This window comes from Equus przewalskii, chromosome 14 (genome assembly GCF_037783145.1).
Source record: "Equus przewalskii isolate Varuska chromosome 14, EquPr2, whole genome shotgun sequence".
Lineage (NCBI taxonomy): Eukaryota > Metazoa > Chordata > Mammalia > Perissodactyla > Equidae > Equus > Equus przewalskii.
This window is the reverse complement of record NC_091844.1, coordinates 81,539,361-81,557,165: the sequence shown is the minus strand read 5'-3', so window position 1 is coordinate 81,557,165 and position 17,805 is coordinate 81,539,361. Positions and strand designations below refer to the sequence as shown.

Below are 17,805 nucleotides of genomic sequence, written 5' to 3'. Positions count from 1 at the left end.
GGCAAATTTGAAAAAGAAGACAGGAGGAGGAAGGCATTCCAGGCAGGGGTCAGCATGAGCTGGGGGAAGACGGGAAATGGGAGAATCACAGAGCTCTTGGGGGCTATCAGGTGACTCCCAGACTCCGGGCCTGGCAGCCGGGGGCAAAGGGGTGTCCTGCGGATGCTGCACCACCAGGACACACAGGGGAAGTGTTTCAAGGGAAATTCACCCTGGTGCTGGCCACAGTCCCTTGGGGCAGCGACAGAGTCCTCAGGAGATCTATTGCAGGAACCGTTAGAGTGCGCAGCTGACGGAAGTCCAAAATAAAACAGAGGCTCGATTTCTCGTCTGTAAAATGGAGCTCTTAATGCCTAACTCAAAGTTATTTTGAGGATTAATAGTTGCTGCTGCTTTTTGAGGGTCTAATGCATGCCAGGCGTGGCGTCAAGGACTCTGGGTGCGTGGCCTCAAGTATCCCCACCACAGCCCTATGAGGGAGAGGCTCTATTTTTATCCCCGCGTTTCCCAGATAAGGACACGAAGGCTCTTAGAAGCTGAGTGAGTTGGCCTGAGTCAGAACAGCTTCTAAGGGGCAGAGTCAGACCCAGAGCCCGGGTCCGTGTGACTCAGATTGTGAGATTTAACTACCACGCAGAGCGTCTGGAGCCCCGTCAACGCTCACGGCCCCATTCCTGGGCGCACCAGCCAAACCAGCACTGGCTCTCAGGGCCCAACATAGCAGCAAGACACGTGTCAGCCGGATGGCCCTGTCTCCAACCCCTGCTGCCAGCGGAGCTGGGAAACACGCTTGGGCCCGGAGCCCCCAGGACCACGCCCCCCGCCCCTTCCTACGGGAACCGCGGAGGCTGCACGCCCACTGCCCCTTACTAATCGATACTATGACACGTTCGGAGGTGCTCCTGCCTGTGCAGTACTGTGCTTCTATCAGATTTCTGGCTAAATCCTGACCGTGACCAGGTATAATTACTGCCATCTTATCACTCTGTTGTCAGGAGGTTCTTAAAATATCTTGGCAGCATGAATTAAAAATAGTAAGAATGGTGGTGACCCGGCTCAGCGGAAGCGTCCTAAGGGCTTGTTAATTTCCCCTTGCCCTGAAGCACGTTTCAGGGCCTTCAGACCACGGGAGCTATTCCGGGGCGGGGCACCCGGCTCTGAGGCTGTGCGCAGCGCTCCCTCCCTGGCGCTCTCTGAGCTTTTCCAGGGTGAGGAAGGCAGGGCTAGGATCGCGGTGACCTGGGAACTCGGAGGCCTGGGATCGAGTTTCCCTCTGCTCCTTGCTAGATGCAGTACCTGGGGAGCCGCTGAGCCCTGAACCTGTAAAAGGAGGGTAATAATGCCCATTGCATCAGATCAGACACGCCAGGCACCTTCCTGTATTCTTCCACCTCACTCCACCGCGACTCCAGATGATTCTTGGTCAGGGCCTCCTCTGGAGGAAGGAGGAAGAGGAGTGAACACAGTGAAACTGGAAAAGGCCTGGCTGGGGAGGAGTTGGAGAACCAGAGAGGACCTTCACCCAGCCCACCGGGGGGAGTTGAAAGACGTCAAGAGGCGGTGGGTCTTAGCAGACAAGTTGCAAACTACCAGACTGAAGCCCCTGCACCCACTCTTGCCTCTGCTCCCAGCCTCGCCCACAAACAGCCGGAGCTGTGTGCCCTCCCTCTCTCCCACCCTGCTGCAGGTCCCTTTAAAACCTGGGCTCATTGGAGCCCCGCCTCATCACCCCGAATCCAAGACCCCAGCAGAATCAGAATCAGATTGCAGAGCACTGTTTTTGAAGTCAACCCGGCCCTGCTTTGCCTCTTCCCGCTCTGTAACCCAAAGGCAGTTCTTTAAGCTCCTATTTTCTGTTGGTAACCTTATAGGGTTGCTGTGCAAATTATACACCAGAATACAGCTTAAATGCTTAGCTTCCTGGTATGTGGGAAGTATCCAGAATTGGCAAGCTGTTGTGATGGCTGATGCTGCCAAGCGTGACGGAGGTGGTGATGGCAGCCCACTGGGGGATGGGAAGCCCACTGAACCCAGCTTTCCAGACTCGCGGACGTGGGTCGAGGCATCTCAGAGGAATGGAGACTTGAGAAACAGAAAGAAAGGATTCTTTGTAGCTTTTGTGGGAACAAGCGGTGGAGTCGAAAGTGAGTGGATTACTGTCTGCACGGCCTTTGCAAGGTTCCCTCACCCAGCACAGGAGGTGGTGTCTCCCTCAACACCTCCTCCCGTCAATTCCCCTCTGGAGACAGATCTCTGGGGTTTCAATCCCGATTCTGTCCTTTAGAGCTGTGTGGCCTTAGAGAAGTTAGTCAGTCTCTGAGTCTTACACATTGTACCTTAGAGAGGTGATGAAGAGAGAATGAACATAAATTCTGTCTGCCAATGGGGGTCATGCCCCCTCACCCAATCCCCCTTTCACCAAGTTTGTAGAAACTGGCCTCTGCTGAAGTCTCTGCATCTTTCAGGGCGCAGAAAGTGTCTCTGTGTTGTTTGTTAGCCAGTCCCCAGGTGAGAGAGGATTTGCAATTTAACACTCTGCTCTTTTCCTGAGCCTTGTGACTTGGCCGGGCTCCTGGGGTGTAAAGGGAAACCGCCTGCCCGGGACTCAGTGTCGTGGCCCAGCCTCCCAGCTCCTGAGCTGGCGAAATTAGCCACTGCGGGACATTGCTCTCCCGGTGTGGGGTGTGGGGAAGGCCAGCATCCCTAGGCCCCGCCATGGAGGAGCAGGACCGCACCTGTGGCTCCACCTGGGAGCCCCCTCAGGGCAAGAGCCGCCCGGATTCACCTTGGTCTTGGGTAAGGGCTGAGTGTGGCCATCTGCAAACTGCCACCCCCAGGGGAGGAGCGCTGATGAGACCTGTGGGATCCTTTGCCCCCAGAGGGGAGCATTTAGCATTCGTGCATACACATTTCTCCAGATAAGGGTTAGAACCAGCTACTCCTCAGGGGCTCCTGTTAGGAGGCTGCATTTATAGAAGAGGTGTGAGAAATTGTTCAAGAATTCAAGGCATTTTTCTTTGCCTTGGATGGAAAATAGGTAGTGATTGCTCTGATCCTCAGACAGGGCCGCGGGGTTTTTCTGAGGGCTTCCCGCCCCAGTGCCGTGCTAGGAACTCGCTTTGGCTTCATGTTTGCATGTTGGCCGGAGGAGAGGCCCGGAGTGTTGAAGTGACTCGCCCAGTGCTGTCACTGAACCAGTGTGTCTCAGGGATTGTGATGTGTGTGCTGTGGCTCCACTCAACTCCAAAGCCAGCGGCTGTACCGTCCTGCCTTTTTTTAGATTTTATCCTAGATGCCCGGGCTTTTGTTCAAAAGTAGTTGTTTTCACTTAAAACCCCAAAGCAGGAGTAGAGGGTGTTCAGATAACCCGAAGTGGAAGTGGGTGCGGAGGGCGAGGCCTCGGCTAGAATTCGGGCCTCGCTGTTTCCTCAGAGATGGTTTGAGTTGCAGTGAGGGTCATGTGTTAAACCCCGCCCCAAATGGCATCAGGGACACCCTGTATGCTCTGCCTGGATCTGCAGCGGCAGAAGGCCAGGCTGGCCCCACAGGGTTCCCCAGCGTTGGAAGCAGAGAGAGCCTGGGACTCTCTGCATTCTAAGAAAATAGAGTGAGGGGTGTGGCACGCATGAGGCAGACAGAGCCTCTGGCTGCTGGTTCCGCAGCACCTGTCACCTGTCACTCAGTCACATTCATCCTCAGGCAGGCTCCTTTCCCTTCAGGGCAGGAGGCCCTGCTGGGGGCTTGCTGTTGGTGCTCGGGCTGAGATGCAGTGGGGGCACAGAGGAAGAAGGGGACCGGGATTCTGCTGCAGCCTCTGCCACCATCTGCTGCTCAGCCCTTTGGGCAAGTATTTCCTGAGTGGACAGATGCTTGCAGCAGAGTGACCTGGGACTGACCAATGATCCTCCCTCCATCGCCTGAGGACAGAATGGGGCCTCTCCCAGGAGCGCTGTACAGATCAACAATCCCACGCTCTGGTTAAATAGACCAGTTGTGTGGTTAGTTGGGGATTCAGATGGCTGTGCCTTCTTGCCATTCCTGGAATGTCTCTTAAACTGAGCGGCTTGTGCTGACTGAGAAGCGCACCTGCTCCCCCACGTGGGCAGCACTGCTCTCTCGTGAGGCCTGCATGTCCACTACAGTGACCCATATTCTCCGCAGCCCCAAGACGTGGGTCTTATTATCTCAGGAGTCTCTTGTGCATCCCAGGCAGACACTGTCATTCCCATTTGACAGCTGAGGAAGCTGAGGGTGTGAAGCGTGAAGCAGCTCAGGGGGCTGGTAGGAGATAGGAGGCCAGGTCTCTGGGTACCAGCACAGCCCTCGTTCCATCATCCTGGGCACCTGCAGATGCATGACCCCAGGGAGCTCTGACAACATCTGTTTTCTGCTTGTATTTTTTGATGATTACTTATTTTTCCTGATGATGACAGCATGTTCATTACAGAAGATATAGAATATAGAGCAAAGTATAAATAAGACAATAAAACGCCAACTGTCCCGCCACTTGGGGAGCCTAGGAACTTTGTAAACAGAGGTCGTGCTTCATCTCCCTGAAGGCTCGTTATAATTAAGCCACAGAAAGAATTTCAAATCCCCTTCTTGTCCCTTTTTATTCCGTAACTCTTCCAACCTCCACGCCGGCCTGGGTGCTGGATTCTAAAACCACAGGCTAAAGTCCTCCAGGCCCCTGAGCTGCCCCAGTGTGGCCTGGATTCCCTGCCGTGTCGCAGCTGTGACTTTCTTCCCTGGGGGAGGCAGGCCTCCATGGCAGAAGGGGGGGAGGAGTTGCTGCACTCTGGAGCAACAGCACTGGCTCCTGTAGGGTGTCCACCCCCCGGGTGCAGGGTCTGAAGGAGCTCGGGAACTCGGGCTTGGGACAGACCTGTGGCCATGTCTGGAAGAGTCTCACCTGCTGTGCAGCCTCCTTCTGCTGTGGGGAGCTGAGTCCAGGACTAGCCATTGAGGACAGAGGAAGGCCAGGCCCAGAGGAGGGCTTCAGCAAAGCAGAACTGGAACACAAAGGAAACTGAGGCGGCAGCCCAGATGGACTGACCGTGATGCAGGAAAGCTTAGGAGGAGGCTGCGGGAGAGCTGGCCCAGCAGGACAGAGAGGCAGGGGCTGCAGCCGCTGTGGCCCGGAGCCCGGGGCTGGGCTGGCTGCTTCCAGGCAGGGTCAAAGTGGCTCACATCTCCTGGGGTGCTTTCCTTCCTGGGGCTGCGAAAGGACATCTGGCAGTGCTGTGAGCCCTCAGAGGAACCTGTTAAGTTGGCACCATCTACCTGCAGCCTTGGCCATGACCATTCCCAGAGACTGGGGGCCCTGAGTGTGTGCGGAGCCCTGTGGGGCTCAGAGAGCTGGGTGAGACCTGGTGCCTGCGCAGGAGGCCAGGGCAGAATGTGAGTGGGTAGGCCTGCACCCGGCCAGCTGCCAAGCTCACAGGGGCACAGAGCAGGAGGAATTCCAACTGGTGGGGCCAGGAAGGCGTCCCTGAGAAGCTGGCATTGGAGCCAGGCCTTGGGGAAGAGTAGGATTTCAATAAACAAAGCACACGGGGTGAAGCCTTCTGGGCCCAGGGCTCAGCCTGAGAGGAGGCTGGGCTGAGAGGACAGGGCGTTCCCCTCAGGGTGAGTCTGCAGGTGTTTTCCTCAGGCTGTTTGGGATTTTATTGCTCTTTAGCTAGACACTCATCTTGGTTAGGCACCTGGCCTGTGAAAGCAAGCAAGCAGTCACAGGCCAAATATGGGGATCCAGCGCGAAGCGGGGGGAGTGGGGTGGGCTGAGGTTTGGAGACAGGAGCCCCGGGGCCTGGGCTCCAGCCCCAGTTTTACCTCTTATAAGTTTTGTTTCTCTGGAGCCTTAGTTTCTCATCTGTAAAATGGGCTTACAATACCTAATAATATGATACTAACAAGTACTTGGTAAATATTAATAATAGTACTAAACGTGAAAAAAGGTAGCCTGCTGTTACCGACAGCTATCGAATATCATGGTGAAAAATCACGTCATTTACGCTCAGACCTTTGGTCTCAGTGAACTGCAAGGAGGAAATGCGTGAATCTGGACCCCTGTCTCCCAATTCGGAAGAGGATTCTGAGTGTAGTTTTCCTCTAGATGTTTTAGCTCGGCATTCAAGGCCTCTCAAAGGCTAGCCTCCCCTTCCTTCTCTTGGCTCCGTTCTCTCCTACCATGACCATGTGCTGCCCAGCCCCGTGCCTTTCTGTAGAGGCGCTGAGCGAATTGTCTTCGCTGGTCTCCAGGGAGGTGACCATCAGAACCCCACACCCATCCTGCCACCTCCAGCTCCTGTAGATTCGGGGTCTGGAATTTGGGCCCCACTGGTCCAGAGCGTCTGTCTGCAACCTGGACTCCTTTGTCATCGCTGACCAGAGGCCTGGAGAGGCCACCTGATCCTTCTCCTTGTCAGCTGATCATAGTCCTACCCATTCTTCGAGGCCCAGATTATGAGGCAGAAAGCGGGAGAGAACAGGCTGGACCAGGGGTGCTCCATCCAGGAGGTCTGGACATGGGGGCTCCATGTACAGAGGCAGGAGCCACTGGAGTGAGGCAGCTCAGGGAGTGGCAGGTAGGCTTGTTGCTGACCCTGAGGGATGGCAACAGGGGGCTGAGAAGGAAGAAAGAAACAGAGAGGTCTGGGCTGCCTTTCGTTGGGAGAGTGGCAGGTGCACATGTCCTTGCCCCTAACTCCTGCCCCCTGGCCTCTGCAGAGGAGAGAGGATGGGGCCAGACCCCTCCAGGTGCTCCCAGCCTGCGCCGCCGCCGCCTCCCTCCCCACCCCCACGAAGCTGCTCTTAGCCTCCCTGAGCCACGTGTTCGCTGTCTTTGCAATCAGGGCTTGTAAACCTGTTTTGCTGGCTTATGGTGAGGATAAGTGAGGCAAGGTTTGTAAAGAGTCTTATTTATTATTTTCTCTTAGCAGCTGCATGAAAAATGTCATAGGATCTGCGGGAAAAGTATAAGTCACTAAAAATTTAATGTGAACTGTTAAGTTTGTGAACCACAGGCTGGCGTCACACCAGCTCTCGCTGTCTGAGTGGTGGCCCTGGATCCGAGCTGGCCTCTGGAGCTGGAAACCTCACCTTTTGCCAGGGCCAAGAATGATTCTGACCTAAGCAGGTGTGTCTGCTGGAGCCAGGGCCAGCCGGGGGTAAGTGGCCCTCTTTGTGTTTTTCAAGGAAGAAACATAGTGTCGCAGAGCTGGAGGGTTCTGGGGGTGACAGTGGGGATGGGTGGGTGTCACTACCAACTTCTTCACTGATGCACAGCGAAAGAAGAGATCAGGACAGAGCTGTGCGGTGTATGTGTTGCTGTGAGTTCACCCACTCAACTTTCTTAGGAAAGATTATTATTTATCCTGAGAGAATGTACTTCCTATTTTCAGGAGTATCTTTCTTTTACAAAATGATGAGATGGCACTTTCCTTTCTCCCTCCCTCCCCTCTTCCCTCCTGATACTTAATGCTAAAAAGTTGACAATTCTATATCCATCACCACGCATGCTTCCCAAATGAAAATAATAAACGATTATTGTCTTCACTCATTTATTCATTCTAGTAATAAGTATTCACCAGGCTTCTACTGTGTGGCAGGCATCCTTCTAGGCACTGGAGATGGAGCAGCCAATAAAATGGATGAACATGCCTGCCCCCGGGGAGCTCACGTTCTAAGAGAGGGAGACTAGAACAAGCAAACAAATAAGTAAAACATGGGCCGGATGGAGAGGGGGTGATGGAGATAAAGCAGGAGAGGGTGACAGGGAGCACAGAGGGGAGGTGATGCAGCCTTCAATGGAGAGGTCAGGGCAGGTCTCACTGAGAAGGTGACATTTGAGCAAAGACATAAAGGAGGTGAGGGTGAGAGTGGAGGGCTCAGTAGGAGTCCAGGCCCTGAGGTTGAGGCATCTTGTCAGGTCTGAGGAACAGCAAAGAGGCCGGTGTGGCTGGAGCCAAGAGAACAGGAGGTGATCATGTCAGAGCGAGGGAGGGGTGGGGCTGGCCGAGCATCATAAGGGTGTTGGCCTTGACTCTGGGTGAGACGGGAAGTCATGGGGGCATTTGAGGCATGCCTTGGAGTGTGCATATTGGGGGGACCAGTCTCCTGGGCCCCAGGCTGGCAGGGCAAAAGCACTGGGACCAATTGGGAGGCCGTTGCAATAATCTCAGTGGGAGGCGATGGTGGTTTGGACCAGGGAGGTTGCGGTGGAGGGGTGAGAAGTTTCTGGAAATGTTCTGAAGGCAGAGCTGACAGGGTGCCATGATAAATTGGATGTGAGGAGTGAGAAGACAGGGATCAGGACACAGCCTGAGCAGCTGGGACGATGGAGTTGTCTGGAAAGGTTTGGCCAGATGTGGTGGGGATGGGGGTGGGTGGAGCAGTGGCTCAGTTTGGACAAATTACTATCGAGATGCGTGTTGAGAAGGCAGGTGGATGTTTGAGGCTGGAATCCAGAGAAGAGGTCTGGGCTAGAAATGTAACTTCAGTCCGTGAAATACAGAGTTTAAGCACTCCAGATCTGGTGCGACCCCTCATTTTGCAGATGGGGAGACCGAACCCCCCAAGACAGCACTAGGGCTGTTTTCTAGGCGTGTCTATAGAGCTAAGACTAAAATATCCTGACCTTCCATGCAAGAAATGTGTGTAAATTCAAATACCAATTTGAACTCCTCTTTGCATTTGGATTGGAACTATACTGGCTCTTGTTTCTCTTTCTAGATGTTTCCCTTGTCTCATCGCTCTCGTTCCTTCAGCTTTCTCGCTGTCTGCTTATCCAACCTCATTTCTTCTTTCATGGCTTACTCTCAATGAACAAGAACCTGGGGGAGGGCTTGCCCCCTCGGGGGTCCACTGATCCTTCAAGGCCTGGCCTTTGCCTCGCAGCCCCAGCTGGGAGCGACGCCTGCATTCTCAACCACCAACTTCCTTTTGGAACTTGGCACACTCTAACTTTTATTGTAATTATTCCGAGACTGGTCCCTGGCACACAGCAAGTGCTTGGCATCTGTGGAAGGGACAGATGAATGAACGAGGTGGCGAGGTGAGCACACCCAGGCCTTTACCATTTGCTGGTGGCCTTTGGCCTAGTCTGGTCTTCATTTATGTGCTGGGGCTCCCCTGACCCCAGTCCTAGTACTTACCATGTGACCATCCTCAGCACCACCCGGTGGGGGTGGGCTGCACTTGGAGAGGGAGGAACCCCATGTGGGTGGACCTGGGAACAATCTGGAGATGGCTCTGTAGTTAGGCCCAAGGGTGAAATGGGGACAAAGGCCAGACGTTAGGATGGACAGGCTCTGGGAAGGAGGAAGGCTGGGATGAAAGGAGTTATTCTGGAACACCTGAGGCTGGTGTATGCTGGCCACTGGACGGGTGCCTGGTGTGTTTTGTGGGAGGGCTGGTCTGATTTAAAGGCACAGGATTGGGGTGGATGGCCGTAGCCTGGGTGCCATGAGCAGAGCATGTGTCCACCAGAAAGAGCACAGCCATCCCATGCGAGTGACCTGGAGGATGCCTGTGCCCAAGGTTCCAGGGGGTCAGACGCTGTCCTTCTGTTATTGTCTCCCCCACGGGGTCTGAGGCCCCGTAAACCCCCTCCTCTCAGGTGCTTGGATGTGTGTCTGTGGTGACAAGTTGTTGTGGTTTTTCTGTCAGACACGGAGCCCTGTGGCTCCTCTTCCTCGAGGGCCCTGGCCGCCCGGGGCAGGGTTTTGTTTACTGCTCAGATGCAGGATGATCCAAAGTGTAGATTTCAGGAATATTCTCTCCACTCCCTCCCAGCAGCCTAAATCCTGCTCTGTTTCGTGGCTTTTGATCTGTTTTCAGACAGTTCTATTACCTGATTTTCTTTTTTCTTTCTAAGCTGCTTGAGATCCTTTTTGGCTTTGATAAAGACATAAGTAAATAATAAGCAAAGTTTGGAATAAAATTACCTAATGTCTTTTAAAAAATTTTTATTTATTTATTTATTTATTTTGAGGAAGATCAGCCCTGAGCTAACTTCTGCCAATCCTCCTCTTTTTGCTGAGGAAGACTGGCCCTGAGCTAACATCCGTGCCCATCTTCCTCTACTTTATATGTGAGACGTCTGCCACAGCGTGGCTCGATGAGCAGTGCCATGTCCACACCCAGGATCAGAACTGGCAGACCCCGGGCTGCTGAAGCAGAATGTGTGCACTTAAACATTGTGCCACTGGGCCGGCCCCACCTAATGTATTTTTATTTAAACAGGACTGACATGAAAGCAGAGTGTTCCTGGACATTACTGGAACACAACTGCTGACCTTCCTGGTCCGAGGTCTGTAGCAGAGACTCAAGGAGGGCAGAGGATGTGACATCTCCTATGGCAGGGGCAGCAAGGCAGCACAGGAGGGTTGCTTCTGAACTTTTGAGGAGTTCACTATAACCAGGATAAAGAGAACGAGACTCTCGAGGGAGAGTCATATTCAGTAGGAGAGGAACACAGAATCTGAAGAGTCTGGAGGTCTCAGTTCTAGGCTTGCGGTGGGACCTTGAGCAGGCCTGCTGTAACTTTGGAGCGGTGACACCTGCCCCATACCAAGCCATCTGCGGATCACATGAGACTGTGTGTGCAGTTGCAAGTGCTGGGTGCCCACTCCGAGGCAGCCAAGCTCATGATTATTCATGCGGGACGCGGCATCTGAGACAAGCCTGGTCGGGTGCTTTCGTAGACTGAGGACGTGGCAGCGCTGCTGTGCAGGCTTCTGTGGTTTGTGGGCTGCACAGGGAGCTGGCTCAGTGGCTGCTGGGGGTGGAAGTCCAACCTGCGCTCCGCTCCCCAAGCCTGCTGGGCTCTGGGACTGAGGCCAGCTGGGACGGGCGGGAGGTGGGGCCCCCCTTTTTGAAAATTGTTCATCCAGAGGGGTTTTTTTTGGTGCTGTCTGTACAGGGCGACTGTGTGTTCCAGCTGCGGCCCAAGGTGTGGCCTGATCATGGTTTTTAGCCCCTGCACTCCCCAACATGGAGCCCTCGCTATCAACGAAAATCTCTGCAGAGCCCTCCATATAAATGAAGTAAAAATGGGGCAACCTGCGAAGGTGCAATGTGGGCGAGCGTGGTGCCCTCCCTTCTCAAACTCCCTTTCCTGTCTCACATTAACCACTTCCTTGCCAGCCCACCCTCCTCTCCACATCGCCCCAGGGCTCCCTGCAGGATAGTTTGAAACCCCTGAAGGAGGTAACCTGTGTAGGAGTCCAGCTCCACCACGTTGCAATCGCAGGCTGGATTGCTTTTTGGAGCAACGTGGAGTAACAGTGTCTATAGACCTCAGACTGGTGGACTGAGGCTTTCTGTACGGCCACGCTGGGAGGACCGCTTCCCTGCCCTGTTGCTTCCTTCAGGCCCTGCTCGCTCCTCTCCTACCCCGTAAAAGGGCAGCCCTTCCTGGGGAGCATCTAACCCCTGTCAACTGGGCCCTGGTGCCCTGGCCCAGAGATCTCCTCTAGGGGGCGCTGTCAGACCGGGACCCAGGACAGGGCACACTATGGCAGGAGTCCTGTCCCCTCTGCCCCGTGCAAGCGGGGATGGGGGAGCAAAAGAAAACCGAGTCAATACGTAAAACGTTTTCAGCCCACAATAACAGAGTACTGTTGAAATTCCGGAGTGAATTCTCCTTATCCCAGGACAAGGTGATTTGAACCTCAAAGTCGTTCAAAATAAAGGAAAAGAGGACTCGGCTGGCTGTTGTCCTCCCCGATTTGACCCAGGCAGAGACCGAGTTTATTAATAGCCGTTTGATAGACACTTCACGGTTAATGATGAAGCAAGATGGGATCAGGTTTCTGGGTTGTATCCCATTAGAAATGCCCAGTGTGAGGTGAGAGGTCACCAGATGGAAAGAGAAAGAACACGAAGTCTCCCACACTGAACGCTGAGCAGCCGCTTGGAGGATAGTATTTTTGCAAACCTATGAATTATTCCCAACTTATGAATAATTTAAGGTGCTTTCAAAATGATAAGCATCTAGGTGTATTGTTGTTGGTGTTCACTGAGTGCTGTGTGCCGGGTGCCCTGCGAGGCATTGTCCCTTTCTGTCTTATCAGTCCTCCAAGAACCATGGGAGTGGACTGTTAGCCTCAGTTTACACACAGAGCAGCTTAGAGAGATTATTTATTGGGCCTGAGGTCTCACAACTCGCAGTGAAACCATAGTTCCAGAGAGGCCACCTGCTTCCACAGACCTGCTCTCTCCTCTGGAAATGCCGCCTTCCTATTTCTCTTTGGAGAGCGTTTGCAGGAATGAACTCCGACTCTCCTGGGGGCCAGCTGTCCCGGCGGGGCCCTGCTTGGTCCTGATGCTTAGAGTTAGAGACTCGATTCTCCAGCAGAGACCATCTCTCTTGAGTGATGGTCCTTTTCCAACTATCTTAGTCTTTGATGCCTCTTCTTAGGGGGATGGTGGGGTGGGGTGAGGACAAGCAGCAGAGACACTGTCCGCCAGGAGTCCCGCCCTTGGAAACTTTTTGGATGGAAGAAGACAATGCTATATGGGATCCTCAGATATTAGTCTGGAAGGGGCCTTGCTGACTGGTCATCTAATCTAGTCTTGTGCTCAAAGCTGGCCTGGAGGGAGTCTTGTCGTGGTTCTCAGTCCTGGACGTCAGAGTCACTTACACAGTTCCCAAATAATATAGAATTTGAATCTATGCGGTTGGGCCTCAGGCATCTCTGTTTTCTTAGAAGCTCCACTGATGATCACCCCTCAGGGCTGAAAACACAATGCTAATGACATGGAGCTCTCAAGTTGTCACCAAAAGGCCCCCTCAGGCCTTTGCCCCTTGTAAACAGTGTTCCCTCCCCACCTCTTTGTCCAGTGAGCTCTTACTTGTCCTTCAAGGCCCAATGTCCAGGTCACTTTCTTTGTGGACATTCTCTTCTATCCTGGAGACCAAATGACCTCCACCCCCCTCTGGTACCTACTGTAGTTTGTAGCCAGCGGTCTAAGAGCTTCCCTTGCTGTCTTGGTATTGGTTCTGCACTGTCTGTTTTCCTTCCTAGATGGTGAACTTCTTGTGGGCAGAAACTGTGCCGTGTGTGTCTTGTTTCCTAGCAGCCAGCAGGATCTGGGTGATAAAAGAGCCTCAGAAAATGGAACTGGGAGGTTGAGCAGCTTTAACTGCAGGCAGTGTGACCTTATTAGGAAACAAAATGGACCTTTGTAATGTCAATGCATGGTCCTAGCTGGACCCGCTGATGCTACCCAGAATTAGTCTAATATGTCAATATATATATTTGTGTAATAAATATATACAATTGTTATATTTTAATATAATAAATATATTAAAATAATATACTAAGTATATTAAAATTATGCATATATGTTATTTATATGTGTATGTGTGTATATATATATATATATATAAATTTTTTTAGGTGACTACATCCTTCTAAGATACAGAGACAGTGTTCATGACCCTAAGTCTTTGCTTCTCCAGCCTAATACACCCAGTTCCTTCCACCAGCTCTTTGTCATGCGACATTTCCTGTTCTATCCACTTATACTCTTTGGGAAGACTCTAGGTTGTCAGTGTTCTTCTTAAAGTTTTCTGTGACCAGTGGAGTGCACAATGGCCTCTGGTCTTCCTTCTTCTGGATCTCACATTTCTCTTACTGTTTTTTAAGATCAAAGGGTTCAGCGTTAACTGCTGATGGCTAAGGCTTCCCTATCTAGGAGTTATACAACTGACTTCTTGAGTCTTAGGATAACTGTCTTAAATGTCATTTTGCCAGTTTTAGACTGTCCAAGTCCTTTGGTTCTTTAATTCTGTTATCCAATGCAATGATTTTGTTACATCTGAAAATCTCACTTACTTGCTTTCCATTCCTGATTTCTATTTAATTGATAATCGAAAAAATATATTTTTCTCATCCCATTGTCTGTTTTTCCTCCATGACTGTAGATTGAATTTCTATTCTTTCAGTAGTTCTCCTTAATTTTTAAACATGCCCATTTAACTTATTGTCTAATGCAATTTAAAATTATTTATTATTTCTATACTCCTGCCAAATATCACCTAGACCTTAGTTCACTTTAACAACCATTGAACGAAACCCCATCTTGTTACTCCTGTCTTGACATTAGTTATCATTTTTCTGTAAAAAGTTTAATAAACTTTTTAAAATTTCCAACCACTTATATCCAGATGTGTCTCCCGCATCCGCCCTCCGAGTTCACTTTTCTTTTTGCTGGTGTACATCCTTTGATAGTTCTTTTAGGGAGGGTCTATGGGAGATAAAATCCTTTTGTTTTTGTAGATTTGAAGCTGTCTTTCTTTTGCACTTTCTTTTTCTTGAATGGTAGCTTAGGTGAGTATAAGATTCCAGGTTGACGGTTGCTGTCCTCAGTATTTAAAAACTATTAGGCTTCTGTTAGACTTTTAAATTTTATCCTTTGCCTTGTATGTTCTACTGATTCACTACAATGTGTGTAGATTTGTTTTTATTTGCCCTTCTCAATGCTCAGAGCCTACTTTCACTCATCATTCATGTCTTTCATCAATTTTAGAAGATTTTCAGACAACTCTTCGAAAGCTTTTCCTCTGTGACTTCCTTAATTCTCTTTTCTGGGACACTTAAGAGACACACATTTTAGCCTCTCACTGTATCCTCCATGTCTCCTAGGCACTCTTTTATTTCTTTATTTATCTCTTTGACTTGCTGCACTGGTTGAATTCTTCCTTACTATATTCCACTTCATTAATTCTCTCCTATATTGGTTCCTGTTAGATATTATCCGCTATATTGATATTTTGTTCTGGTTTCAACGACAATATTTTTCATTTCCAAAACTTCTAATTGGTTCTTTCCCCTAGCTACTGCCTATTGTTTAATTTTTATATATCTTTCTGTTTCATAATTTCTCTTTTTAGTGGAAGTTATTCCTTAATCTGTATCTTTAACCATCCTAATTGTACTTATGTAGAGTCATTGTCAAGCTGTTCAATGAAATGACGTTGGTGTGAATCCATATTCCAAATGTTTATTGTTATTATTGCTATTATTTTGCTGTCTTTCTTAGCATTATATTTCTTCGTAAGTGTAAGAAGTTTTGCTTTCAGGTTCATTTTGAATGAATTTTTTTTGTTCGTTGCTTTTTCCCTCCTCTACTACCCCCCACCCCCACCCCAGTCCTTTGTTCTCAAACATTTAGGCTGAGTGATTGAGAGACCCGCCCCAGGCTTGCTGCCTCCCAGGCCCCTGGGGCTCACTCCAGAGCCAGGCCTTGTAACAGCACCGCAGAGGCCCTATCTTATAGTGACATTGGGGACATTTGAGACACAGACTGAGCAAGACAGTTGCTCAGTCTGATTCCTGTTTGAAAGGCTGTGTCATTGTCTTCCCACTGCCGTCTATAGCCTTTGCCCTAAGCTGTAGGGCTGCAGAAATTTTCAAGTTTCTTTCTCCAGCAGTGGGATCCCTTCTCAGAACAGGCTTCAGTGCCTGGTTCCTGTGCCCCATCGCACGTATGCCTCCACAGGTGCTGACTGCACCCTCTGCTTCTGGAGCGGAGCCCCGGAGACCTGTGGCCTTACATTTCTCATCTGTCTTTGGTTCATGAAAACATTGAGCTTGTTTTTGAGTCTTGCTGTGTTATTGTGTCTTGTCTTTTTATATATTATGGGTTTGGATCGGAGAGGGTGATTCGAAGTACAAATTCACTACACCATCTGGACCATAAGTCACAAACACACATTCTATCCCAAAGCAACATTGATAAAATGCTTAAGAAGGAAAGAGCAAGAATAGAGCCAGAGGCATGACTCTTGGGGCCTCCGTCCAAGGTGATGTCCACATTCCTCAGGAATGTCAGGGTGTTTTTTTCTTTAAAGATTGGCACCTGAGCTAACATCTGTTCCCGATCTTCTCTCTTTTTCTTTCTTATCTTCTTCTCTCCAAAGGCCCCCAGTACGTAGGTATATATTCTCGTTGTAGGTCCTTCTAGCTGTGCTATGTGGGACGCCACCTCAACATGGTCTGATGAGCGGTGTGTGTCCTCGCCCAGGATCCAAACCAGAGAAACCTTGGGCCGCTGAAGTGGCGCACGTGAACTTAACCACTTGGCCACAGGGCCGGCCCCAGGAATGTCAGTTTAACTGCTTCTACTTATTACAGTATTACCCAATCCAAGGCATCCAACCCATCCTTTTGGGGATCATGAAAGACTTTATCAAGTGCTCATTGAAACCATTACACACCCTTGTGTGCATGTGGGTGAGATGGTCCCCTGACCTGCCAATCTAACTATTCAATGAGAAGGAAAAGCGTTTTCTTTGCCAGAGTTGTTCCCTGTGAATTCTAGTGGCTGCCAGTTTCTGACAGGTTGTCAATGTCCCTGGCTTTCCAACATCGAGAATGACTCACTTGGGGGCGTGCAGGGTGATGTCCAGACGGTGAAAACGCCCTAAATGGGGACATTGCCCCACTGTGTGGCCTGTGTGGCGCAGGGTCATGGGCTCTTACCCCGCCCCCAGGATTTGGAATATTTCTTACTTCCTGTGAGAATGCCACTAGAACCTTTGGCTTCTCCTCCTTGCTTTGGCTCTGACATTTATTTCCTGGCTGTGTGACTTCGGTAAGTCACCCTACACTTGAGTGGCCTCATCTGTAAAACGGGCTGCTGCGAGGGATAAATCATGGAATGCAGTGCTTCCAAAATGCCGGCATCACTTGGGCGCCTTGCTGAGTTCCCGGGTTCTGCCCCTGGAGGCTGATTCAGCAGGTTTGCGGGAATACGTGATGTCGGTGAATTCTCCAGGCGAATCTGATAAGCACACAGGGTTACATCCCGAGTCGTCAGTGTTTGTAAAGTGCTTAGCAAAGAGTGCTCACGGCTCGTTTCCGTCTCTCCTTTCCGCTGCAGCACGCGGTGCCCAGGCTTTGCCCACTTTGTGTCCCAGAGGAAAACCTCAGGATGCAACCTAAGTTGCTCTTCTCCAGACATTTTCCTTTGATAAAAATAGTCAGAAGAAAGGGCAATGGTTAACTCAAGGTTTTCATTTAAATCCACCACCATTTCTTGGGTCTCTACTCTGTACCCCACGGTAAGCCCCAGGAGGCAGAGATAAATAGGTTTCTGGCCCTGCCCCTGAGGTCTTGGGATTATGTTGCAGCCTGAGAAATTGAGGGCATCAAGAGCAGCTAAAGGCGGGGAAGAAATCTTATTTTGGGTCAGGGGCCAGCCTTCCTTATCCACTTGAAATCACACCCCAGAGGCTTTCTCTAGACGTGGGTCCAGTCTTAAATAGAAGGCAGGTTCGAGGTCGTTGTGACCGATAAGATGGATACGGCGCTGGTGGAGGAAGAGAGTCTGAGAGGTAGAAAAGGCAGAGGGCGCTCGTCCTCAAGGTCTCAGGAAGGTCAGGTGGGGGCAGTCACCTTCCGAAGGGCTGTGCACCAGAACCACCTGGACAACTCGTTTAAAAAAAAAAAAAAAAGACTTCAGAATCCTAAATCCCATCCCTATGGAATCAAATTTCAGGCCTTGAGCTTTGTGCTTGTTTCACAAGTTGCCATGTGACTCTGATGTGCAGCCAGGTTTGGGAAGCACTGATCTAGAGATTCTAGAATGATCTAAAGTGATCCTGGCACTCTGCTGAATGATCTGGTCAGCAGTCCGAGTGGGTGTGAATCTAGAGCCCTGTGCTATTCAAAGTGTGGTCCTCAGACCAGCAGTAGCGTCAGCATCACCTGGGAGCTGAGCAGAAATGCAGACTCTCAGCCCCCAGCCCAGACCTGCCGGATCAGAATCGGCGTTCCTAACAAGAGCCCCGCT

The 17,805-nt window shown here is 50.9% G+C and overlaps 1 protein-coding gene across 11 annotated transcripts in view; it reads left to right on the top strand.

Annotated features, from left to right (window-relative positions):
• The first annotated feature begins 2,555 nt into the window (after positions 1–2,555).
• The window catches only part of LPIN1 (lipin 1), a 123,715-nt gene continuing 108,465 nt past the window's right edge, over positions 2,556–17,805 (top strand). For 3 of the 11 annotated variants that reach the window (XM_070574424.1, XM_070574406.1, XM_070574403.1), the window contains exon 1: positions 7,026–7,169. Coding sequence is in view for 5 of the 11 variants with exons in the window: in XM_070574397.1 (XP_070430498.1) it covers positions 2,716–2,796 (81 nt within the window). In the remaining 6 variants the exon portion in view is untranslated. Of the gene's footprint in view, positions 2,797–7,025; positions 7,170–17,805 lie in introns of those variants that run through there. The other 8 variants (XM_070574408.1, XM_070574398.1, XM_070574423.1 and 5 more) reach the window with 6 other exon arrangements.